This window comes from Stegodyphus dumicola, chromosome 6 (assembly GCF_044657685.1).
Source record: "Stegodyphus dumicola isolate Sdum_Otavi_A_Nest chromosome 6, ASM4465768v1".
NCBI lineage: Eukaryota > Metazoa > Arthropoda > Arachnida > Araneae > Eresidae > Stegodyphus > Stegodyphus dumicola.
The window spans coordinates 144264894-144292594 of NC_140773.1; the positions used below are offsets into that span (position 1 = coordinate 144264894).

General features: G+C 31.6%; 2 protein-coding genes across 12 annotated transcripts in view; one reads left to right on the plus strand and one right to left on the minus strand.

The window, feature by feature from the left end:
* Positions 1-22436, minus strand: part of LOC118200148 (translation initiation factor eIF2 assembly protein-like) — a 61709-nt gene extending 39273 nt beyond the window's left edge. Inside the window, exons 1-2 of one of the 6 annotated variants that reach the window (XM_085818950.1) lie at positions 22375-22436; positions 15094-15162 (exon numbers count right to left, since the gene is read on the minus strand). In XM_085818950.1, the coding sequence (XP_085675076.1) occupies positions 15094-15162; positions 22375-22421 (116 nt within the window). In that variant the 5' untranslated portion in view covers positions 22422-22436. Of the gene's footprint in view, positions 1-15093; positions 15163-21465; positions 21696-22374 lie in introns of those variants that run through there. The other 5 variants (XM_085818953.1, XM_085818947.1, XM_085818948.1 and 2 more) reach the window with 5 other exon arrangements.
* LOC118200393 (solute carrier family 38 member 10) overlaps positions 21875-27701 on the plus strand; it is an 85854-nt gene continuing 80027 nt past the window's right edge. The window contains exons 1-3 of one of the 6 annotated variants that reach the window (XM_085818946.1): positions 21908-21927; positions 25213-25315; positions 26928-27170. In XM_085818946.1, the coding sequence (XP_085675072.1) occupies positions 27147-27170 (24 nt within the window). In that variant the 5' untranslated portion in view covers positions 21908-21927; positions 25213-25315; positions 26928-27146. Of the gene's footprint in view, positions 21928-22038; positions 22175-22218; positions 22241-22537; positions 22756-25212; positions 25316-26927; positions 27171-27701 lie in introns of those variants that run through there. The other 5 variants (XM_085818941.1, XM_085818942.1, XM_085818944.1 and 2 more) reach the window with 5 other exon arrangements.

The window sequence follows — 27701 nt, forward strand, 5'->3', positions numbered from 1 at the left end:
GAATGAACTACTTCTGCAGAGAATATAATAAATTATCACACTGACATTTTTGAAAAAGATGACCCACAAATTATACTCTGGTATGCAACATAAAACAATATCTAGTTGCATAGTGTTATAAATATTTGTAAATACTTAAACCCTTTTTGATTGTAGTTTTGTTTTTCTATATAGTTGCAATGCTGTGCATTGCAGATCATTCAGCTCTGAGTGCAATAACATCTGAATTACAAAAACAACTCATGTAAAATGCAAGATATGAGCAAATTTGTTCCTGGCAGGTTCCACAATAACCTGTTTTACCAAGTTGGCAACTTTTTGGAAGATTCACAAAAAGCACATATTTAAAGCCCTACAGGGGCTGATTCTTCCAGAAGTTTCCAGAGCCCTTGCTGTAGCATATAAATATGAGCTAGGAAGCTAGGAAGTCAGTTCATCAGAGAGCTAGTAAAGTCAGTTCTCAATCAGCCGCGGGATTTAGCAGTTAGCTTAATTATGATTTAGGATTTAGCATGAGAGTGATTTGTAGAACTTAAGAAATTTTTCCTGCACTAAGGAGAAATTGCTTCATATTTGTATTCTTTTTGAGCTATTTAATCTGCTATATGTGCTATTTATTGTGTGTTATGCATTACCCACCCAAAACTCAGAAGAACCAATGGGCAAAGTGCTATGTGTCCAAAGTAGGAAACCTAGAATTTTGACCCACTAATAGTAGTTGTGTGTGCATTACACCAGTGTGCAATGCCATCATCTATCTCGGTGGTGGTAATGCATATGGTTTCAAAATTCAAGGGTTTGTGGTTTCTGCTTGTTATGATTAGCATGTGGAGTTTTTTTTCTTGTAACAAATCATAATGCCATAGTGGAGTTTGCTTGCTAATGAAAATTGTATTTTTTCAGAAATACAGCATTTTTCCTAGTAGTAAAAATAGTAGTATGAATGTGCTTTCCGTGAAGTTAATCTGAGCAAGTCTGATTCTTTTTTTAAAGTTAAAACAGATCAATATGTGCATAGAGAGTAGTGCTAATTTGCTCTAAAATGTTGAGAATTTTGCAATTCTCTGATTTTTCCAAGTTAAAATAGATTGCTATGCACACAGACAGAAGACTGGAAAATAGAAATTTCATTCTTTTATTATGAACGTTTTTAGTTAATTCATTGCTATTTTACGCAATTTTGAGTAGGTCATTTAGATGTTTGCTTGAAGTCATTTTCCACGCTTCATTACAGATATTTCTTGCATTTTTAATTTCTTTCAGTGTGACACAATTTTTTGAAAAATGACTACTTTCTTTAAGCTTCAATTTTGTGAAAGCTCATCACCATTGATTGGCCACTTTGAGGGTAGGTTGGGCAGATAATGCAAAAGTACAGAATTTTTTAATAATAAATTATACATTTCTTCCTGTCTATCTGGATTTATTATTTAAAGAATCATGAATAAACCTGTAGAATAGAATCATGAATAAACAATAGCTTCAGCTTTTAGAAAATTTATTCTGGCTTCAGAATTTTTTAAATTTTAATATGCAGCTCTGACTGACACAATAAGATTGATTACACTTTGTTTATAATACTATAGACAAAGTGTCTATAATAATATAGACAAAAATAAGGTAATAACCCCCAGTCTAACAATAATCACTAGATTCAATCAAAAGGCTTCAAAAAAGTAATTCATTATTGAGTATTTTATCAGATACTTAGTGGCATCAACACTTTATTTCACATTTTATTAGTTTACTGTTACAATTATTCAAGCCCAAGCAAACAAGTTCCTACCATGGTAACTTTTTTATTTCTTCCAAAGCATAATGAAAAAAAAAATTTTTTTTCTTAAGAAAAGTCTTGTAAAATATGGTTAGTTTTGCTATAAAAGTGTAGCTTATAGAAGATAAAGTAATAAAATTTCTTTTTAACTCTTAAAGCTTTCGAAACACATATAATTTATAAATTACAATTTTGTTATACTTTTTTATTACATATTTAAAGTTTTATTCAGTTTTGAAATGCAAGAATCACAAGCTTAATAGACGAATTAAGAGCAAAGATTACCGAAATGCTTCATATGAATTCTGTTAATAATAATAATCAAATACTACAAAATGTTGAACTATATTGGGTACTAAGCTATTAATGAATACCTTATCACCATTCTGCATTTTTCTTTTTTTTTTTTCTTTTTTTTTTTTTACGGATGAAGAGGCAAAAGCTATGTATTGGGTAAAAGATGGCAATTTCCGTGACTCTTTTAAAAAAAAGATTCCCAAGCTATCACTATTTATTGCAAGTTGGAAAGTATCATCAACATATCAGAAGAGAACACACTTTTAATTTAAAATACAAATGAGTTATTAAATAAAATTATTAAAAAAATTACATTTAAAAAATAAAACATTTATATTTTTTCTTCCACCAAATCCTTTTGTAATTTTTTCAGCAGTTTTTCTTCCAATCACAGTGATCTGTTGTCACTTAAAAAAACTACATCAGAGAATTACACAAACTTGGCAATGTGCATCGAGTATTTACCAAATGCATCTCATCATTGTTGTTCTCTACAAAAGTATCGCAGTAGAATACTGTATTTCTGCAGAAATTTTAGCATAATTTCTTCTATTACTGGCAAATTCCACAAGTGCTATTTTAAAATTGTGTTTAAGATAAAATATATAACAATTTATATATAAAAACTGTTAGAACTTTGAATACAACAAAAAGAACACATACAAAAATGGTGACATTGTATGACCAGAAGATTGTTATGAGCATGGTTATTTCGAATATGGTTATGCATGTGGTTGCCACAGTTGGGCACATTTTGAAAATCTGGCAACTACTACTATGGTGGTTATGATAATATGTATGAACCTTGGAAATTCATGGCTCATAATAATGAAAAAGAAATTATGGACCCCCCAAAAATTAAGTTTTACAAATAACATTACCACATTGTAACATGTACTACAAAATTAAAAAATGGCATTCTTAATGTTTCTATGCTACATCATTAATCAAAACACAAAAGAAAGGGACAAATTTCCTATAGTTACATAAGTTCCAAAACAGAATCTATTTTTATGATTCCAATTTTTTATTGCTGTAAAATGCTGAATGTTCTAATGGTTTGTTCTAAGCCAGTGATTCTCAACCTTTTTTTTTTTTTTTTTTTGGTCGCAGCACACATTTAACGATTTCAAAATTTGGCGGCACACAAAGAAAAAGATAAGTTTAAAAGTTGTTTACTTACCTATAATACACTGTGTAAAATAGTTTATGATAATAATTTTGAATGTAAAATAAAAAAAATTATGTACTACAAAAACAGCAGTACGTTTATTAAAAGATTAATTACAAGTTAATAATAAGAATGTTTTTAATGAGAAATTTGATGTTCTTTGATGATTTCCTTTATATTTGGTCATAAAAATGACAATGCTACTCTCATATCATCTTCCTACATTTAACAGTCTCAATCTTTTTTTCATTTTTATGTTGGTTAATATTGAAAATCCGAATTCACACAAATAAGATGTAGAACACAAAATAATAACCTGTAATAATATTTTTAAAGCTTTTTTGGCCATCATGGGATAATCACATCTAATGTTAATCAGAAATGAATTATTTGATTCTTCCAAATATTTTAAAATTAAATCTTGATTATTAGAAAGCAAAATTAGTTCTTGCTCTTCATTCAAAGTTAATTCAAATACAGAAGTATTTGGCACCAAAATCAGCTTGGATACCAAAATTGGCGTGTTTATTAATGTCTTAAAAACCGAATTTCACCAATTCTCATGTGTACTGTATTAAACCCATTATTATTATTTTCATGTGTACCAGATTAAACCCATTATAATTTTTACTAGATACATTTCTAAAATTTGGCAACACACTTTAAGAATTTGGCGGCATGCAAAAGTGCCATGGCACAGTGGTTGAGAATCACTTTTCTAAGTCTTTGTAAATGTTGATTCCTAAAAGGACTGTACATGTTTCTGCATCTGGAAGCTTTAACACTGATAGTTTTGAAATCTGGTTGTTTATAAATCTTATAGAAAAAGTAACCCAATGACTGTTTTATTACTTTCAGTATATAAATGTCACTGAAATGCTCAGGGTCACGGTCATTATATTCACAATAAAATTTTAACATGTCTGCTCTGTGAGGTCCTTTACATCAGTAAAGTCATCTGATGCAAACCCAGGAGTCTCCATATTGCAGCCAATGTACGAGAGAAAACAAAGAATTCAACAGAGGCACTCCTGTCACCTGTTAATGCAGTATTGAAATAACATATGTATCAGTGCTGTTACTATAAAGGAGACAATTTTACAATGTTGAGAAAATATCCAGCTTGTTGGCGCAAATAGACTCCTATTGTTGCTATGAAATTACAGACAGATTTGGAGCCTTTAAATGAAAGGTGCCAAAGGAGTGCCATGAATCTTGTTAAAAAAATCTTAAGAAGAAAAAAATTTTTTTTAAATCTTATATGACCAAACCGCCCCACACGGCTGTTCATTCAGATGACCACAACCACACGAAAACAGGCGAGACTGTGATCTTGTTTTCTTTCCTCCCCTCTAAGGTATGCAGTAGCAGGTGCGGCTTCCCCAAATGCATTGTATCAGTTTACTGTAGACAGCTTGTCCTAAGAGGTTTCTTATCTTTAGGTTGCATATGACATTTTGTTGTTGATTCTTGTTTGGTACAGTGTGCTTTCAAGCTTTAATCAAAATGTGCAAATATCGAAAAGTCTTAACAAGAAATTGAGGCTATTCTTTTTAATGATACAGATGAGTCAGATTTGGAATCAGAAGATAGTGACAGGAAAGAAATAGAAAATGAAATAAATGATAATGAAGAAGATGAGCACAGAGCAAATCTGGAAGCAGATGTTTCAGAAAACTGGTAATGAAAATCCAGTAAAAACCTGGTCTACTACAGTGAACAACGATGCTGTAATTTTGTCCCCATTTAACAGCTTTCCGGGACCAATTCATAATTTACCTGTTGATGGTTCACCTTTACAGTATGCAATATTGTTTCTTACTGATAAAATTTGCGAATTAATTCTTATAAATACAAATAAATATGCTGAATTCTGTGCAAGAAAGTGTGGCACTGTTGATCATGAGTGGGGGGAAAAATTCATTAATAAAATAAATATGGGCATTCATTACAGTCCTCCTTATAATGAGTATTGTTAAAATTACCAAGAATAAGTGATTATTGGTCAAATAATGCAATGTTTGGAAATGAAATGGTGAAGGAAATGATGAGCAGAAAGAGATTTTTGGAAATCATGCATTATTTTCATTTCTCAGACAGGGAAACTGAAGTTAAAAATAGCGAAGAGAACTTTACGTATGTACAAAAATTAGAGCCCGTCATTTCATATTTAAGAAACAAATTTCAGCAACATTTTGTGCCTTATGCTGAAGTATCAATAGACAAAGCGCTAATTAAATTTAAAGGTAGATTAGGGATTGTGCAGTATATGGCTATGAAACCAGCTAAGCATGGATTAAAAATATGGATGCTCAGCACATCTCGCTTAAGATATACTTACAACTTTGAACTTTATTATGGTAAAAAAGATTAGATACCAAGGTCAGGAAAGGGTTTCGAATAAGACGTAGTTATAATAATAATACTTAATAAAAACATTTCAAAGCAAAGGCCATGAAATCTATTTTGACAAATTTTTCACCAGCGTAGACTTCATATCTGAGTTATACAAATCTGGACAATTATCATGTGGAACTGTGATGAGAAATTGGAAAAACATGCCTGAGAACATCAAGCAAATGAAGCTTGGAAATAAATACAACAGCGCAGTTATGCAATGCAAAAGCCTCCGAATTTACTTTATACATTCTGGCTTGATAAAAAATTTATACATATCATTTCCACAAACTGTAAAAATGAATCATGTTTTATTGCAAGAAGAAAAGGCTCTGAAAAACATATACAGTACAAAGTCCGTAAACCGGACCTCCATTATCCGGAATGATCTATAATCCGAACCTCAAAGCCCCAAACTTTTTTTTTTTTTTGTATGCGTTACACATGCACGTAAAGAATGCGCATACATTACGTGCCCTATACTTTGACAGTCCTAACACCTTGGTTCTGTACTCTTATTAGGTATAGTGCATGCTTTATTTTGTTAGTACTTGAATAACCCTTATTCTTCGTATCTCGAAAGCAGATTTTCTCATTTTTAATTTCTCTTTGAATTCAGAAATAGTTTTACACCCATACAAAATAACTTTGTTACTACTCTGATCCGGTATCCCATTGATTACATAATCAAGAATTGATGAATCATCAACAGAACCGCGACTGGCTATTTCACACATGGCAATTAAATATTCTGAAAGGGATTCACCAGGTTTTAAGTATCGTTTAAATCCAGGCATAGTCTAAATGAACCGTATTTTTTCTACTTAGCACGATATTACTTGCATAATTAGAACAGCTTGGCTTAATGATTTGTTTCTCTAACCATTCCGAAATCTGTTTATCAATTTCTCGCTGCTCTGCTGGGGGGGGGGGAGTCACGATGCGCACTGAACTGGAAGTTGATCTTGTTGGCTTTAAGTTTTCCTTATGCAAATTTTGATCGGAGGCCAATTGGCGGTAAGCTAATGTGGTTGCCGCTGATAGGCCGATGACGTCAAGATCGGCGGGTTGGCTGAGTATTATATATACGCCGGTAACGGCGAATGCGTGGTTATTATGAGTTAGTATAATGCTGGTATTCTTTCACTCAAATGATTTTAAATGTAAAGGCTACAGTGTTAGCTATTTTATTTTAATTTACGGAATAAAGCATAAATTTTATTTAGATTTGTCTTAGCTTTATTTAAGAGAAGCAAAATATGCTTTGTTTTTATCGCCACTGCCAACAGGGTTATGGGTCCAGCGCCAACGGCTAATCTGTCATCCAGTTCAACTCAGCATTGAAGGAATGTAGGTTAAGAGGGCCGTCATCCACGAAAAGAAGCTGATCTGTCTTAGAAGTTTGTTCAAGTTCTTGTGCTCACACTTAGTTGAAGATGTCATTACTACCTGACGGTTTTGAACTGTTAAACCATGACAACTGGGATTGATGGAAAGTCAATATGAAAATGCTGTTACTGGATAGAAATTGTTGGAGCTTCATAGAGGACAAAGATGAATTAGATAAAAATGCAACAAGGCATGAAAAGCAGGAATTCACACTGAGAGATTATAGAGCCTTCACTACATTATATTATGGAATTAAAACTGAGTTCAGGCCGCTGATACAAGAATGCTCAAGTGGTAAAGAAGCATAGGAAGTTCTACAGAAGCAATTTGAACTCAAAACAAGAGCAAGGATGATTCAGTTACTGGATGAATTTTTTAGTATTAGATATACACCAAATGAAGAAATAGTATTAATTCATCGTGAGGATATGAATGACTGCAAAGAAGTTGGCTGAAGCTGGTCACAACTTGGCAGATCTTTTTAAAGGATTTCAGGCAATAAGGAGACCCCAGGAATACTCCGGCATTGTACAGTTGATCTATAAGTGGAAGGACAAAGATTTTACGCTGGAAAGAATTGCCGAAGAACTGGTAAGGGAAGAAAGCCGACTTCACCAGGTAAATGCTGATTTAGAAGACAGCAAGGTAAGCGTGTTTAATACTATTAGTTCAAATGCAGGGAAAGATAGAGTTGAAAATAAAACTAAATCTAAGAAAAAAATGGGGAATATGAGAATAGGACCTCGTTTCAGATGTCATAAATTTGGGCACTTATCGCTCAATGTAAAGAAAATGTAAGTAAAAATCAGAAGTTTAAAATAGACGATAAAAATGGACAGTTTAAAGATAAAGAATTAATGTTAGTAGAAAATTATGTAACAACTACAGATAAAGGAGGTAATGCAGATAAATTTAATTGGGTTGTAGATACTGCAGCTACAACTCATTTCTGTAATAATAGAAATTTAATGACAAATTTGGAAGAAATAAATGATATACGTATGTCTTTAGTTGTAGGAAATTGTGAAAGTAAAGTACTAGGAAAGGCTACTGTCAAATTTGCAGTAAAAGTAGGCAATCGAATAAATTGGATTGAGTTAGATAATGTGTTATATAATCCAAATCTAAGAAGAAATTTACTATCGAGAGCAAGGTTAGAAAAGGCAGGTGCTCATTTTGTGATTTAAAAAGAGAAGATGTGGATATACTTTAATAATTTGGATAGATTATGCTATGCTACATGATATGATGGACTTTATCACGTAAAACCATTTAGATATGCAACAGATAAAAAGGAAGCTGGTTACGCTACAGAAATTGGAAAGTGATGCGGTGCTATGGCATCGGAGATTTAGCCATGTAAATTTTGATTATATTAAGAAAACTAGTAAGAATCAAAACGTGAAAGGGTTACCAGAAATCGGAAAACCAATGGAGAGGTGTGAACCGTGTATTATTCCTAAATCTAGTAGAATAACTTTTAAAACTGTTCCAAAGAGATCAGATAAACCATTGCAGTTGGTTTATTTAGACATTTGTGGCCCACTCCCAGTTCCATCTAAGGGTGGGAGTAAATACTTCCTCACTATTGTGGATTACGGTTTCATATTTTTAATTGTATAATTTCTGCATGCAATCACCAGATTTAAATTGATGATCTATAATTCGAAAAACCCCTAATCCGGAATCGCCGAAGTCCCGATGAATCTGGATTACGGACTTTGTACTGTAGTACCATGCTCATCTGCATTTGTCAAGTACAATAAGAATATGGGAGATATAGATCTAGCAGATTATTGATGAAAATATTACTCAGCTTCTAGAAAAGCCTGGAAATGGCGGATGTACATATTTTCATTCCTTTCAGACACAACAATGAATAACGCCTTTATAGTTCATAGAGACACTAATTATACAATCCTAAAGTGACCAAAGCAGCTATACGACTTAAAATTAGAATTGACCAAAGAATCCACATCACAAAATTTGTTCAAAAATGAACCTCAAGCATATTTTCACCTAGTGCATTTCATGATCACAAACTTAAAAAAAATTAATGGTCATAAACGCACTTGTGTTTGATGTAAAGAATTAGGTCAAAAGACAAATTCGGAGAGATATATTGAAAGTTCTTAGGAATGTGATATATACAGAATGTGCTTGTGCAAATCACACTCTTAGGCTTCAAATTTCAGTTGTTAAAATAAAAAAAGGAGTCCCTTTTAAGAGCCACACAATTTCTGGTACAGTTTTGTTATCAGGACTGGATTCAGAAATTTATGGATGGATGTGCCTGTGTGTGTACAGATGTAAGTACAAATGCATGTGTGTATACATATGCAAATACAAGTGCATACACTCATATATTTCTGATCTGGTTCCGATTACAGAACAGTACCCAATTTCAAAAAGGTGAAAACACTATTGCGTCATCACGAAATTATGTATAAATGTGAATGAACTGCAATATGTATATAAACACATATACATTTAAACAGGCGACACATTTATGTATGCATATATCAACCTACAAATTTATATGAGTAACAATGCGCACATGCATATTTACCTATAACATATGCAAAAATAATAATATACATAATATGTAAGAGAAAAAATATAAAAATCAAAATTATAATTTATATTCCATTTTGCATGGCCTGTGAAGCATTGATGACATAATATTTGGGAACTGAAATTTTTAACTCAAACCGAAACCTTTCTCTTCGTATGCTTCCGTATTGGATAACTACGCACTTCAGCTTCTCTTTTTGCATTGCTTGGATGTAATTTCACTGTGCTCGCTTTCTATCGCAATACTATCAAAACTCTAAATATTCTTGAATAGAAATGACTAGAGTGTCAAGTGAACTGTGGCCATAAATGTCAGTAATAATAAAACAAAAATGGAATTAAAATTGCCTCGTCTGCCAAGTTTCTTAGATATTACGAACATATTAGCATACTACGCAATCAGAATTCTTTCTCTTCAATATAGATCTACAATCTATCCTATATAGCTATTATGCATCATCACTGCTTCGTCTTTTCCTTGCTAATATTACATATACAGTCAAATGTCTTTAATCTGGACTCGTCGGGACTTCGGCGATTCCGGATTATAGATCATCAGTTTAAATCTGGTAAGATGGCATGCAAAAATTATAAAATTAAAAATATGAAACCGTAATTTATGAAATAAAGAGCAATTATGATCTAAAGGGTATCAAAATTTACGAAAAAAAGCTTAATATTGATTTGTTTACTTTATTAAACCAACATTTCTTTCAACACGCGTATGCGTAAAGCATACATTGCGCATAGTCGAAATTAGAAAATTGCAACCAGAAAACTATTTGATGTGTATTCGTGATATTTACAATGATGAGGAATTTGATTTAAATCATATCAAAGATGGAGTACATCGAGATGAAACACTACATTTAGTAAGGAGTTATAAGCCGAATAAAATAAAAACATCTGCCCTGAAGATAAGGACAGTGCTGACAGATCAACTTCCAGTTCATTTTACGTTCTCCAGTTTGTACTCTTCCAGTTCATTCCCTCCCCGCAGCGTGAAATTGATAAACAGATTTCGGAATGGTTAGAGAAACAAAGGATATGCCTTTATCCATTTTTTTTTTTTTGCAGCAATTCCACTTTTTGTATGATGGACATTGAAACATGCTTTCGCTTTGTAGATCCTTTGCCAGCTCCAGAATCAGAAATTCTTTTGGACATAATCGAAAGTTCAAGCTTACTTTTATAAAAATTGCTCTAACAGTCTGCAAAAAATAATAAGCCTGATCCAATTAAAAGATTAAGGAACAACGCAATCTGCAACATTAACTGAAATAGATAATTAGATAATTTTAGCTTAGCTTATACCGTCCATTATACATTAAACGTGCATGCATATACGTATGATGTGCATGCGTTAACGTATTATGCGCATGAGTAAATGCATTATGCGTTTACGCATGCACAGAAAGTTTGTAGCTTTGAGGACCGGATTATAGATTATTCTGGATTATGGATGTCCGGATTAAAGACTTTTGACTGTATAACTAAATAAATGAAAACATGGAAAAACAATGACATTTATAAATGCACTTTGAAACTCGTACAATAAATACAATCATAAAAACAGAGTATAAACTAACGTTATTTCTCACAAAGATTAGATCAAACAACTGATCAATAAATGTAGAAACCCTGACTGATCTTTGGAATATGGTAACTGGTAGTTTGGCTACATTTTGGAGGCGATAAAGTTTACTACCTAGGACTTTGGTAATAATGTGAGAAGTACTCAGTTCCGATTACGCATTATTTTGTGTGAGGGAAATGAGAGATCATGAGATATGTCATGAGACATTAATGGACGAATTACAGTTCTTTAATCGGGAAAGGGGGGGAAATCTGGAAATTTTGTATTTAGCTTTATTCTGTGTTGTGTGGAATAGTGTTGGTTAATTTTTGGATCCCATGGCCCTAACTAAAGTGAATTCGAAATGGGTATTTATTGGGATTGAAAGGGGTAGTAATAAGTGTTTTTTTAAGGTTGTGTGAGATAGAAGTAAAGATGTTTTATTAAGTTATTTATTTTACCTGGTACCTTGCTGTGAACTATAAGTACGATTTTAAAGATCCTGAAACAGGCGCACATACATTTGCTTTTTATTTAGCGGAGGAAATAAGAAAAGTTTATCGGCCACGTAATCAAGATTCTGAAGAAGATTAGGTAAGTTAGCATTTTTAATTATTTGAGGATATTATTTTTATGCATTGTTCTAAATGTAAGGAGTAAATAAAGTAATATGGTATTATTGGAAAATTGTTATTAGCAATGATTTAGTTTAAAGTAATTAGGATTGTAAGCTAATTTTTATTAATTTAATGTATGTGCTTATTTATATTTTAAGTAGTGTTTTTGAATTTAATTATATTTTAATTAAATGATAGTTATTTTGTGAATTATATGTTTGTAGGAATTTGGTATATGTTTCAGTGGAAGTAAACGTGCATGGAAATAATTTAAATATTTGACCATTTGTAATCATTTGTATATTAATATATAGTATTTGTATATAATATATAGTATTTGTAACCATTTGTAATGTTTGAGGTATGAATTCGTTGGTGACGTTTATAATATAATAGATAATTTAGAGGTAAAAGTTTTTGGATATTTTATTTATTTTATACGTGAAAATGTTCATCTTTGGAAAGGGTATATACTTTTTTGCGATCAGGTAATTTCATATATGTGCGTTTTACCGAGTTTAAAATGGCGCAATGCCATTTTTGTGCAATTCTGGGATTTTTTTTAAGTAAAAATAAGTCGACATGTACATGGTTTAGTGATATTTTAATTAAATGATAGTTATTTTGTGAATTTTATGTTTGTAGGAATTTGGTATACGTTTCAGTTGAAGTAAACGTGCATGCAAATAATTTAAATATTTGACACTAAGTATTTGTAACCATTTGTAATGTTTGCGGTATGAATTCGTTGGTGACGTTTATAATATAATAGATAATTCAGAGGTAAAAGTTTTTGGATATATTTTTTTTTATACGTGGAAATGTTCATCCTTTTTCGCGATCAGGTAATTTTATATATGTGCTTTTTACCGAGTTTAAAGATTCACAGAATGTTTTTGCATTTTCGTGCAAATTTTTGTAATTTATGAGAAAATAGCAGTGTAGATGGATAAAGTTAAGAGTGTGTGCAATGCCATTTTTGTGCAATTCTGGGATGTTTTTTTAAGTAAAAATAAGTCTACGTGTAAATGGTTTATGTGTATGTGCTATTCTGAAAAACGCGCAAGGAGTTTGCGATTGTGCACTTTTTCCCAATTTTGCAGTTAATATTTGTCATGATTAAGCAGTTTTGTTCCATAAAATTTCTAGCATAAATGTAATTCGGCTAGTAGATTGTTGGAAAAAGTGTTCAGTAAATAAAAAGAAACATGTCTTTACTTTGTGAAGACAAAATGGCAGCGAAAAAAAATAGAGGGTTGCTGTAGCAGAGTTGGTCGCCAAATTTTCGCCAAAAAATCGCCAAGTTACCATAATCCAAAGATCAACCGAAACCCATATTATTTTTGGAAAAGGAAAAATAAAGTCAAATAAAATAAAATGAAAAAATAATGCATCAATTTAACTAAAAAATTGCAAAACGTGAAAGAAAGTACATGAAGTTAAATCTTAATCTTCCATTCAATAAAAGAAAAAACAAGAAATTCCTGTAAATGAAATTTAAAAAAAAGAAAATTATTTATTTATATTATATTCATCATGGGATGTTAGAATATCCTACTATATATGGCAAAATACAAGAGGTATCTGCTTGAGGATTAACGAAGGCATGGACATTATTTTCCCAACAGAAATTGGCTCGTATTTATATTATACACGATAATAATAATATACGTATTATGCTTATTGGGGTTCATTTTTATATCTTTTATAAAAACCCAGAAATATTTCGGTACTTAACAGAATTATGATAAAATATCTACTCTTTAACCAGAGCTAATTTATCATAAATTTTAAACAGCAAATAGGTTAATGAAGGGTTTGGATTTCAAAGAGTTAAATTGCCAGCAAGTGAAAGACTAAAGACTCACAGATCCTTCCTTTCGACAGCATGTTTTTGTTTTGATCTTTATGATACTTAACCATATTCATACACCCAATTGTCAGGTTTTCTCACAGGAGTGGAATCCTGTTTTAAATTTAAATAAACTGGAAAAATATCTGCATTTCTTTGGAATGTCGACAAACACCTTTCCCCTCCAAATGAGTTTAAAAATGCTGCTCTTGCTACCTTACATTACAAATAACCTTCAGACAAGTGGTTCCATGTTTAAACAGATGGTTCAGCAGAAAATGCAATAAAAAAGTGTTAGTGCTGGAGTCTATTCAAGTAATTTTAGTATTAGCTGTTCAGCTGGGAAATACTGTGACAATTTTGATGGAGAGATAGCAGCTATAACATATAAAACTGATAAGTTAAAAAATAGCCTAGATCAAAATATTGTGTTTTTTATTGATTCAGAAGCTGTTATTTTGTCACTTATCAATTCTATCTATAATGAAAATGCCCAGGTTCATTCTTGTAAAATGAAACTTTCTGAGCTAAGGGAAAACAGACAAAGCATTGTTCTTCAGTGGATTCTGAGCAACTGTGATATTTTTGGAAATAGCAAGAAGATAAGACTTGCTAAGGCTAGATCCCTTATGGCCCAACCTGATTCCCCTTTTTCTTTGCAATATTAAAAGAATTATATATAATAAAATGAAAAACAGCAGAATATCCTTATATGCTGATATAGCAGTGGATAAGAAGTAGAATATCCTGCTCAATAAAAGAAATAATATCCTCACTTCTTTACCTTGGGCTCTTGGAGTTCCCTGCTTTCATTTGACAATTGGCCGTGATTATTTACAGCAACATTTACATTGGACTGTAGTCAAGGATTCAGCTTGCTGGGGGGGGGCCCTCTGTGTCATCAGGGTGATATAGATGGTGACCACCTCAAGAACTGACCTATTATTTTAGTTTATTACAGACAACTCTACGGAGGCTAATTTTTACCCTTACTTTTTTTAGACTCTCATTATTTTATTACGCTGCTCATTGACTAATGGCAGAAATGCCAAAGACGGGTGTAGGATTAAAAAAAAAATTTCAGAACAGCCCTAACTCAAAATTCGCATCTTTTAAGTTGTGCCAGTACTGCAGCCCATAAATGCATCACATTATCTATGGAATATCAATATGGTTTTCATCAATCTCATTCTGAATTCATAAATTAACAATGCATTTAAGTGCAAAAAGACTTGCAAGCTGAAATGTTTAGCAGTAAATATAATTTTGAATACATTTTTTCCTAATGAAGAAAAATTAAAATCAATAAAAAAAATGTTGTTCAATTTTCTATTATTATAAAATTTTTATCCATTCCTTTCATTTGCGATTACTGAAGTTTTATTCTAAACAACAAGAGGAATGTAGAATATTATTTTTAACATCTTATAAAATCAATGAACTTACTTTTCTGGCAAAACGATTCCATCTTTTAAGATGTATGATACAAATCCTTCAGGAAGTGCCAAAATTATACTATGGTTAAATGAGAAAAGAAGTTGTTTTAAAGCTAAATCTTTAACTGAATACAAACAAAACAATAAAAAAAATATTACACTTCATTATTACAGTAAACCCTTGCTGAATGCTGACTTGCAAAATGCAACTTTGCATGTACATGTTATCTTAATTGTCTCCATAAGCCCAATGCAAGAATTTTAACTGTATGTTGCACACTCTATAATGAAAGTTACATTGCAATAGCTCCTTTTAATGACTGGTTTGAAAATTTATTCATTAAAGAAACCAAACATTACTTAAATAGCAGCACTGAAGTCCTCATAACATTGCATAGCTGTCAACCTTGAAATCTAAAAAAGCAGAAGATTTTTGCGAGAAAACCAGGAGTTTTCAAGCGAAGCAACATCATTTTAAAGGAACTCCAAACTGGCTTTAATTCACTTTAAAATTAAGTAATTCACGTGCATAGTATTTGTGTGGATAAAACTTAGTAATGCACCATATACTGAAGTAAGCAAAATTAAATACAAATATTAACTGATTAAAGAACTAAAAACAAATCCTCATATAAAGTTTTAAAATGTTGATAGTAGATTAAAACAAATCAGATCAAATGAAATTTGATAAGATCAATGAAATGCAATAAAAATACAATACAAATGAAATAAATTTAGTAAAAATTATTCTGAAAATTATTAGAGGTGGATGAATGCAATTTATCTAATTTAAGTTTCATAAATTCAATAATTTTAATTTATTGCTGAGAAACGTGTTCCCTAGTAAAGGCTAAAAATTAAAAAGCACGAGATTTTGTGATCTGCTGGGAGACTCAGAGATGAGATGAAAATTGGAAGAGTTGGCAGCTCATCCAAATGTAAAAGTTTTATTCCTTCTACCGAACACTTACTTCTACTTCCTTAATCCACACAATGAATCAAGGGGTAAAAATATATTTCAGGGTGTCCCTTGGCGAAAACTGGCAATTGGCCAGCAAGGTACAATTTCAAGATGGCCACTACACAAAACCAAAATAACAAGTCAAAGAATTGCACAAACTCAGTGTCCATGTATACATCGATCTATTTTCACTTAAAGAAAAAAATCAGAGAATTGCACAAACTCGGCATTGCGGACTCCCTTGACTTTGTCCAAGTGTACATCGATCTATTTTCACTTATAAAAACATCAAGAGAATAATGACGTCATATTCTCATTATCAAAATTGAACAAAATGTGCAGCCAATCGAAGCTCAATAAACTGCATTTTAAACCAAACAATGATATAACATAAAAAAGGAAATACATTGTATCATAGATACGCACTACAAAAAGGAAATATCGATTTACCATATTTAGAAATTTCTGCATCTTCGGTCTGTGGCACACAAAACTCCTTAATAGCCTCCACTTTCTAAAATTATCTGAACTAGAATATACATACTGCCGTCCCAACATAAATTCACAAAAATAGCTTCCGTAGTGCTGGACTGTTGGTGACATTTCTTGCAGAAACCTTTCTTGTGATAAACCCATTCAAAGCCATCTGAGCGATCTTTACGTTCAACCATATGCATTTCCTTTGTACAAACAGGATACTTATAATGACTACTAAGTAAATCTTTATTTACACACCAGTCAATTAATGCTTTTTTTCCCTTATGTTCCAAATCATAGAGAAACTTTAGATTAATCTCATCACATACAGCCATTTTACGATGCACGGCACAAAATAAATAACACATTTCCTAACTGACATCCAACCCGGAAATAAGCCCTTGCAAATGTTTTCCCATTAGTCAAATTCACCACACTCATGTAACCAATCACATCATAATAGGGTTTCCATAACGTTCAACTACTCAGGTTACTATAAATGAAACCACAATTTGGCGATAAATGAAACAACAATTTGGCGATAATCCAAAAGGCACCCTAAAATACAGACAAACTGGTTAGAGTAGACTGAAGGAATGCCCCTTGTATTATCACGAAGTTGTTGTTTCATATCTGGTAACCTGAGTAGTTGAATGTTATGGAAACCCTATTATGATGTAATCAGTTGTATGATTATGGTAAATTTTGAATTATGGGAAAAGATTTGTAAGGGCTTGTGATGTGTGTTAGGAAGTACACTGCTTGTTTTTTGGTTTAGACATAGAATGGCTGAATGTGGTAAGATTAATTTGAAGTTTTTGTACGATTTGGAAGAAAAAGAGAAAAGAGCATTAACTGAGTGGTGTGTAAATGAAGGTTTACTTAGAAGCCATTATAAATGTCCTGTTTGAAGGAAATGCGCATGGGCAAACATCGGAAGATACCAGCACTACGGAAGATATTTTTTACTCTTATTTTTGAGAATTTATATGGCATCGCCAGTATACAGATTCTAGTTCAGATAATTTTAGGATGTTTCTGGATGCTGTTAAGGAATTTTGTTTGAATGAAAGGAAAATTTCTAAATAAGGTGAGTGGATATTTCCTTTGCTAAGATGAATTTTCTTTTTTATAGTATTTGATTGCTTGATTTAAAATGTCGTTTACTGAGATTATATATTTTTTGTTGGCTGCTCCTTTGACTTTTAAGGGAGGATAGATTGATGTGGAAGATCGACATGGAAGTCAAGAAAGTGCACAATGTGAAGTTTGTGCAATTCTCTGATGTTTTTTTTAAGTGAAAATAGGTTGATGTGTACATGGATACCGAGTTTGCACAAACTCGGTATCCATGTACTACCAAAAATCACCAATTTTTGCCAAGGGGCACCCGTAAATATATTTTTACCGACTGATCAATCAAGGAATTATAAAAACATTTAAAGGCATGTTTAATGTTTACATTTCTGCAAATACACCACTAGACAAAGGAAAGCTTGACACACTAACAGTATTTTGAAAGGAATTCGACATGTCACATTGTACAGAAATCATTAAAACCACATGGAAACAAATGAATTCATCAAAAAACAATACCTGATCAGTTCCTACCTGAAGTTCTCAAGAATTTTAAGAGAGCTCCATTATATGAAAATGAAGCTAAGGAAATCAGAAACTATGAGATCAAACTCAAAATGAATGAACTTCGGATTCTGATCGGAATTATTCTCCTTGTCCAGTATCATTCATATTTAAGAAAGGTGGTAGCATTTGGACTTGAAAGGTTCAGATCAGGCTACCCTTTTAGCTAGCATGTTTCAACAGCTGACCCTCGTTCGATATCATTGTGAAGGACAAGAAAGTTGGCTGCTACGAAATCTTCTACTTGCATGTCTCTGAAATCTGAATTTGGATTGTGCAGTACATGTCCAGAGACATGAATTCTACTGCATACAGTGAGCATTCATATCCCTGCTGATATAGTGATGAACAATTGCAGTATATTCGAAGAAATATGTTGGAAGAAAGAAAATCAAAGAATTATATGAAAATGATGATCATGAAGAGAAAAATGAAGAACTGGATGATATTATAACACTAGATGATGGTGAAAGCAGCGATATTAAAGAAGACAAAGAGCCTTTAACGTACAAGAAGTTAAACCAATTATTGAAAAAGGCACAGGAATCAACCAGTTTTGTAACATAGATTAAACCAAATGAAGAAAGAAGATAAACTTCATGACGGACATTGAAAAACTTTTTACTGTGAAGCATTTATGGTCAGACACTGTCTCAAGCAAAAATTAGCTATTTAAAAGAATAATTGGTGAATCTTCGGATTATGGTAACTTGGCAATTTTTTGGCGAAAATTTGGTGACCAACCCTGCTAGTTTTTTTTTTTGGATGCCATTTTGTTTCCGCAAAGTAAAGCCATGTTCCCCCCCAATCTGCTAGCCGAATTACACTTATGCTAGAACTTTTATAGAACAAAAGTGCTTAATCATGATGAAGATTAGGTGCAAAATTCGGAGAAAGTGCAGAATCACTCACTGCTTCGTGCGTTTTTAAGAATTGCACATACACGGTATCCATGTGCACGTCAACCTATTTTCACTTGAATCACATCACAGAATTGCACAAAAATGGCATTGCACACACTCTTGACTTTATCCATGTACACATCGACCTATTTCACTTAAAAAGTCAAATAAAATTGACAAAAATCCAATTCTTTTTACTCTTGTAAAAAGCACCAAACAAATAAGTGGGCGATTCTGCACTTTAGCAGCGAAATTGTTTTTAAGTGCTTATTAGCTAAAATCACGATTGGGATTTTCTGGAAAATGTCACATGACATGTCTTATGATCTCTCATTTCTCTCTGACAAAATAATCTGCGATTCGAACTGTGTACTTCTCAGATTATTGCTAAAGTCCTACTTAGTAACCTTTATCGCCTTACCAAAATGTCGCCAAACTACCTGTTACCATATTCCAAAGATTAGCCAAATAATTTTATCATGTACCTACTTACTAAGCAATAACAAAAATTCTTTCAATTAACATCTGTTTCATCCTTCATTTCAATCACAATAATATTTATGCTTATATAAAGTATACAGACTTTCTTAATCTGAACTATAGCTAAACTTTTTTTTTCCGTAGAAAGTTAACTTTGCAGAATGCAACTTTGCTGTATACACAATATGTTAACAATGTAAACCCTGCATTCAACAAGGGTTTACTGCATACAAATTTTATCAGCTCTTTATTGAACTACAAATTTCAAGCATCAATTTTGATGGCATTTATTTATTTTGGATACACTGGAAACTAAATTTTAAAATTCATTTACAAATCCTTAAGCTTCGTGTGACAATATCATAAACAGGCAAATGAATCACAATAAACACAAATCTATTATAGAATTCACATTATGCTGCCCCATAAATGCTTTGTAGATTGACCAAACAGTTTATTTATAATAAAAAAAGACTATACAAATGCACAGAAACATACTTATAAATCATTTTACTAAGTCGTATATATGAAAATTAATTATAACACAAACTATGCAAATGTAATATTTTTGCAGCCACTTTTTATTACTATTAAGAAATAAGCTCAACTCTAAGAAATACTGGTGCTTTCTGATTATCCACACTGTCACTAAAATGCTCAAAAATGTACTAATGAGGTTGTCATAACATATTTATGTGGCAATCCACAATGTGAGCAAAAAGTATTTATGTGGCAATCCACAATGTCAGCAAAAAGTATTTATGTGACAACCCAAATACACACATAGCATCCTCTCCTGATGACTTTCTACCTTCCCAGACATTTTTATCAGCATGACTACAAATGATGATCCCTCCTATGGGAACTTCAGCAGTTTAGCATAGCAGTAGATCCCATATTGCAGTTTCTTGTCATGTTTGCTGAAAGCTCAGACTTAGCTTTCTGCATACACACAGCATGATATGGGTTACTCAAAGATATTATTCATCACTGTTTCTCCCTCTCAGTTTAGGATTTTAGTGCAAAGGTTGTATAATTATTCGATTTTTTTTTTTTAGTGAAAACATACTGCTGTGTGCATAAAAACAACAATGCACAAAAAAAGTGTGCATCTTTTGCATAAAAAAGAGAAATGTAAAAAAATATGTGGCATTGATTGCATCGTTAAAATAGATGTAGTGTTATCTACAGAAACATTCCTTTCCAAAGAGTTTGTGACATTTCAATAGACATGTCTTACTATAGGTCTTAACTAACAGCACAAATCACATTTAAAGGATCTCTAAAAAGGCTGGAATTGCTCAAAAAAAAAAAAAAAAAAAAAAAAATGTCATCATTTTGAGAATAACTGAAATGCTTATTACGCAGCATACCTTTCTGTTTTAACAATTTTTTTATGCACTCTATTATAAACCTAACATTGTACGACCATTAAATTTTTTGATGATTTATTAATTAGTGCATAGGCTCAGCTACCTGAAGAGGTTACATCGATTTCATTTTGTTATACAAACTTTGCAATTAATCTATCAATTCATCAGTAACAAACAATTAAACCTGAACAAAGAAGCTTAGCAGTACCTAGGAGATGCAGATACAAGCAGTTATGCACTTTATTTGAACAGATACAAAAGATAAAATCTAATGTGAAACTTAATTTGAGAAGGTAAGATTAATAAATTCTATACATTTCAAGGATTCCTGGGATTTCTAAGTTTCCCTATAAAACCGAAATTACACTAAGGTTTCTTCAACCTTTTTTTTTAATATCGAACTGTTAAACAGAAATGTAATTTATGTTCGTCTTATAACGTAAACTTAACAATAGAAAACGTTCATTTATTTATAATCCAAAATCTCCATTTATATTTCAAAGTAAGTGAATTCAACCAAACTAATGAAAGCTTGAGTGTAATATTACCTTTTAAAAGTAACATGTTTAAAGTCATTGTACCAGTTTTGAAAACTGCACACTTCAACATCTTTTATTTTCATCGTTATCTATTTCAATAAAATTATACAGTTAAAATGATTACCAATATCAGCAATTTATTTTATTATAAAGAATAATTCAACGTTATTTCACATCATCCAAATAAAACATTGCACTTCAAACAAGAAACGTAAACAAACGACACGTGTTCTTCAGACAAGCGGCAGCTGAGGCAAAAAACTAAGGGCTCTGAGATAAACAGGGATATATTTCCATAATTATGCTCAGATAGATTATTTTCTGACGTTTCAACATATGAACTTTACTAAAAAGAATTCAAAGGCAAACTATTATATTTAACTATTTCACGGAACTATCTAAATAAATAAAAATAATTAACTGTAACCGCAAATTTTGTTTACATTTGTGATAGATAACGTGAAATCTGGGGTGATTAATTTTTTTTTAAATTTCTATTAATAGATGTTTAAGTTTTTAAATGATAAATTTAATTATTAATTAAATCATCAAGTGCAGCTTAATATAATTTGAACGTCTGAATTTAAATGTTCCGCTTAATACTTGGGCATCCTGGGTAATCCGATTATTCTCCGAGAAGAAATTTAACCAAGTGAAGCATTTGTTTGAAAAAATATGAAGATAAACTTTCCTGAAATGCCTGTTTTATAAAAAACATGTGCAACATTTATTTATTTACTTATTTATATATTGATAAAAGTCTATATTTTCTCACTATGATCTGGTTATTTTTTTGTTCTGATTATATTTTGAATTTATAAGAGCAATTATTCTAGCATAACTTCTTTTTACGATTTAATATCAATATATAATATATATTCGTGATTTAAAAAAAATTTTAAAGTTAATTTCAAATACCTTTTTGGTTGATCTTTACAATATGGTAACTGGTAATTTGGCGACATTTTGGAGGCGATAAAGGTTACTACCTGGGACTTTGGTAATAATGTGAGCAGTACTCAGTTCCGATTACGCATTATTTTGTGTGAGGGAAATGAGAGATCATTGTATATGTCATGTGATATTAATGGACGAATTACGGTTCTTTAATCGGAAAAGGGGGGGAAATCGGGAAAAAATCTGGAAATTTTGTATTTGGCTTTATTCTGTGTTGTGTGAAACAGTGTTCCTGAATTTTTGGATCCCATGGCCGTAACTAAAGTGAATTCGAAATGGGTATTTAGTGGTATTGAAAAGGGTGGTAATAAATGTTTCTTTAAGGTTGTGTGAGATCTTCAGGTAAGTTAGTATTTTTAATTATTTGAGGATATTATTTTTATGCATTGTTCTAAATGTAAGGTGGAAGTAAAGGAATTTGGTATTATTGGGAAAATTGTTATTAGCAATGATTTAGTTTAAAGTAATTAGGATTGTAAGGTAATTTTTATTAATATAATGTATGTGCTCATTTATATTTTAAGTAGTGTTTTTGAATTTAATTATATTTTAATTAAGTGATGGTTATTTTGTGAATTTTATGTTTGTAGGAATTTGGTATACGTTTTAGTTGAAGTAAACGTGCATGGAAATAATTTAAATATCTGACACTAAGTATTTGTAATGGTTGTGGTATGAATTCGTTTGTGACGTTTATAATATAATAGATGATTTAGAGGTAAAAGTTTTTGGATATTTTATTTATTTTATATGTGGAAATGTTCATATTTGGAAAGGGTAAATACTTTTTCGCGATCAGGTAATTTCATATATGTTCTTTTTACCGGGTTTAAAGATTAAGAAAATTGTCATGTATTTTCGTGAAATTTTTCTAATTTATGAGAAAAAAGCAGTGTACATGGATATAGTGAAGAGTGTGCGCAATGCCATTTTTGTGCAATTCTGGGATGTTTTTTTAAGTAAAAATAAGTCGACGTGTACATGGTTTAGTGATATTTTAATTAAATGATAGTTATTTTGTGAATTTTATTTTTGTAGGAATTTGGTATACGTTTAAGTTGAAGTAAACGTGCATGGAAATAATTTAAATATTTGATACTAAGTATTTGTAATGCTTGCGGTATGAATTCGTTGGTGATGTGTATAATGTAATAGATGATTTAGAGGTAAAAGTTTTTGGATATTTTATTTATTTTATATGTGGAAATGTTCATATTTGGAAAGGGTAAATACTTTTTCGCGATCAGGTAATTTCATATATGTTCTTTTTACCGGGTTTAAAGATTGAGAAAATTGTCATGTATTTTCGTGAAATTTTTCTAATTTATGAGAAAAAAGCAGTGTACATGGATATAGTGAAGAGTGTGCGCAATGCCATTTTTGTGCAATTCTGGGATGTTTTTTTAAGTAAAAATAAATCGGCGTGTACATGGTTTATGTGTATGTGTTATTTTGAAAAACGCCTAAGGAGTATGGTATTGAGCACTTTTCCCCAATTTTGGAGTGAATATTTGTCATGATTAAGCAGTTTTGTTAGATAAAATTTCTAGCATAAGTGTAATTCGGGGAGTAGATTGTTGGAAGAAGTGTTCAGTGAAAAAAGAAAAGAAACATGTCTTTACTTCGTGAACATAAAATGGCGGCGGGAAAAAAAAAAATAGAGGGTTGCTGTAGGAGAGTTGGTCGCCAAAAAAACGCCAAGTTACCATAATGTAAAGATCAACCACCTTGGTTTAATTTAAGAGTGTATTTTTTTCCTTCTTTTCCAATTTCTAGTAAAAATGTTTTTTACTTGCAATTTTAACAAAATCATAGCACTATTCAATTAAATTATTATCTTAAATATACATTGGAACCTCTTGAAGGCAGTTATTTGTAGTTTAAACCAGTGCTTGCTTCCTTGGAAAACATCAATGTATTTATAACCTCTGACTTTTTAAACTGTTACACAATTCATCGCGTCTGTCATATTGAGTGTTGACTAAGAACTAATTTTATCTTAAGCTCTATTTTACATTTTTATGTTAGTAATTAATTTCAGTCAGAACCTACCTCAATATGCCTTTAGTAACTTCTTTTAAAATCAAATTGTATATTCTGATACTCTGTACTGAAATCCTGCTTCAAATGATGATATTTGTTTTAATTTGTTAATCATGGCCTTGTCAGACATTGCATATAAGAACTACAAGATGTGTTCAGATATAATCCTGAAGGCTAATTTAAATTTTTTTAAAAAATTCCTTATTGTAAATATAACTGTTATTCGAAAGTATAAACAGTGAAATATCATGAAAAACTTTCATATGGAAAAATTGTTGTGCTAATAATGTAAAGCTGAGACATAAATTGCATTTGTAATCAGTATGTAATAAATGTTTTCAGCCAAACTATACTATCAAATTTGCTATTATACCTTCAAAATTGCTTTCAGTTGTGATATTTCTGTCATATATATATCATATTACTGGAATTATTTTCAACTATATTATAGCTTTCATTGTATAATTAACGTACTGATGAAAATTAATTCCTCCTGCATAATTATATTATTGTAGGAGATTGTATTCAATTATATGATTAAGAAAAGGCTAAAAGTTAAGCCTATCGTAGTGCATGGTGTAAAAATAATCTGTTTAGGGCTTATATAATAATAATTAAAAAAAAACCTTATTTATCTACTGAAATAACATTTTTATAAAATTTATGAATAAAAATTTACAATGAGTTTTTATAAAGAAACAGAATTTGAAAATTTTGTATTTTATTAATATTTCATTACAATTTTTTCTCCTTCAGCAAAATGACATCTTGTACGTATAATTGTTTGATGAATGTAATTAACATTGGAAACAGTATCATTGGAGTGAGCATATTAGCTATGCCGTACTGTTTCAGGAAGGTATGTATTCTAGTTTCTTTCTGATACTTTTTATGAAATAATTTTAATGTTATGAAGAAATATATTTTGAGTAAATGCATACAATGTATATAACTGTGATGTTCCTTCAGTCATATAATTCTATTCTTCTTTAATCAACAAAATCAAATTTATAATAAAAATTGCGCAGCAGAGTACTAAATAAGCAGATTAAACTTCATGATGGTGCAGAAGGAATGTCTCTTTCTCAAGTAGTGTAACTTCAGTGATTTTTCATTATTAAATACAAAGTCCGTAATCTGGACTCGTTGAGACTTCGATTTCAGGTTAGGGTTTTTGGTAAAAGTATATTTTAAGAGTACCCCTTGGCGATTTTTGGTGGTACATGGATACTGAGTTTGTGCAATGCTTTGACTTGTTATTTTGGCCTGTGTAGCGGCGATTTTTGGCGAAAAAATTGCCACTACGCAAGCTCAAATAACAAGTCAAAGCATTGCACAAACTTGGTATCCATGTACTCATTGACCTATTTCCATTTTAAAAAAATCTCCGAATTGCACAAAAATAACATTGTGCTCTCCCTTGACTTTATCCATGTACACATCGACCTATTTTCACTTAAAAAAAAATCCTCGAATTTCACAAACTATGCTTTACACACTCTCTTGAGTTTGTCCATGTACACATCGATATATTTTCACTTAAAAAGTCAAAGGAGCACCCAATTCTACAGTAGAGGCAAACAAAAAATACATAATCTCAATAAGCTGCATTTTAAACCAAACAATAAAATAACACAAAAAAGGAAAAACCTGTTATGTATTTTAGCACTACACAAAGCATAAATCCCCATACCTTATTTAGAAATTCGTTTATCATCAGTCTGTGGCATACAAAATTCCTTAACAGCATCCAAAAACTTCCTAAAATTATCTGAACTACAATCCGTATATCCGCGTCGTCACAGAAATTAACAAAAATAAGAGTCAAAAATATACTATGTAGTTCCGGACTATGCCTACTAAGTAAACCTTCATTTACACAATTAATTCACTCAATTAATGCACTTTTCCCCTTTCGTCCCAAATCGTACAGAAACTTCAAATTACTTCTACTACATTCAGCCATTGTACCGTCTAAACAATGAAACAAGCAATGTACTTCCTAAGCAACACACACCACAAAAGCCTTTGCAAAACATCCCATGACTCAAAATGTCCCAGAATAATGCAAACGATTACATCATAATAGGGTTTCCATAACGTTCAACTACTCAGGTTACCATAAATGATACAACTTGGCGAAAAACCGAACAACAACTTGGCGATAAATGAAACAACAACTCGCATCAGCATTTTTAAATGCTAATCGAAGGTTGGTATTATTTTATAAAAGCCTGGATGCTTTTAGAATTTAATTATTTTGATTTATTTTTAGAATTTAAGAATTATTTTTTGCTTTTTCTTGCGAAGTACGTCTAATTGCTGCCACGAGTGATACCACGCCATTTTTTGATACCGCTTATCGCGGCGCCTTATTGCGATAATTATTTAAGTATTTTTTACTAAAAAATTTGATTTAAATTTACTGCATGCGCGTAAATAATCTGATTTTGGTCGTTGTGTCTACTTAGTTACCCCCAGGCTCACGCGGTCAGGTGTGAGATAGGGGCCTAGTAGATTTTCGCCCGCTCATCCGTCTGCCGGAACACCGTCGAGTGGGTCCGGTTCCGGGGCGCGGGACTCTGGATTACTGACTTGGGCGCAGGATTGCTTGGATTTGGACTGCGATATGGATACGATTTTGGAAGCCATGAGGATTCAAATTAAAGAAGAGACTATTCGCCTGCAAAATGGCACTTTCACAGATACAGAAGGTAAGATGCATAATTTCTTACTGAGTATGTTTGACATGCTAGTTGTAGTTAACAAGCAGTTGACTCAACAGGATTTGAATAAAACTCAGGAAAACTCGTCACATGATAGTAAAGCAGAAAATGATAGGGACAGGAGCCCTATTAAATTACATAATAACTTTGATTCCTTAAATGAAATTTCCCTAGATCAACCCACAAGTTCTGACGAAGATCTACCTAAAACTAAAGGTGACCAAACTGTTAGGATACATACCCAAAGACCCAATTTTAAGAAAATTAAGATTGGTAGTCCTGCTAAAAGTACTCCACAAAAGCCACAAAGTCAGGAGAGAATTTCTGATACACAAGCTACATTAGTAGCAGTCAAAGAAAACACAAACACACAAAATAATGAAAACATGGATACTACACCGCCGGATAATGATAACTCCACTGCTACAAATAATCCAAAGCAAAATAATAAAAATTCCAAAATTCCCCCAATTACGTTAAAGGAAAATATACTGAAATGGAGGGAAATAAGTGATATTT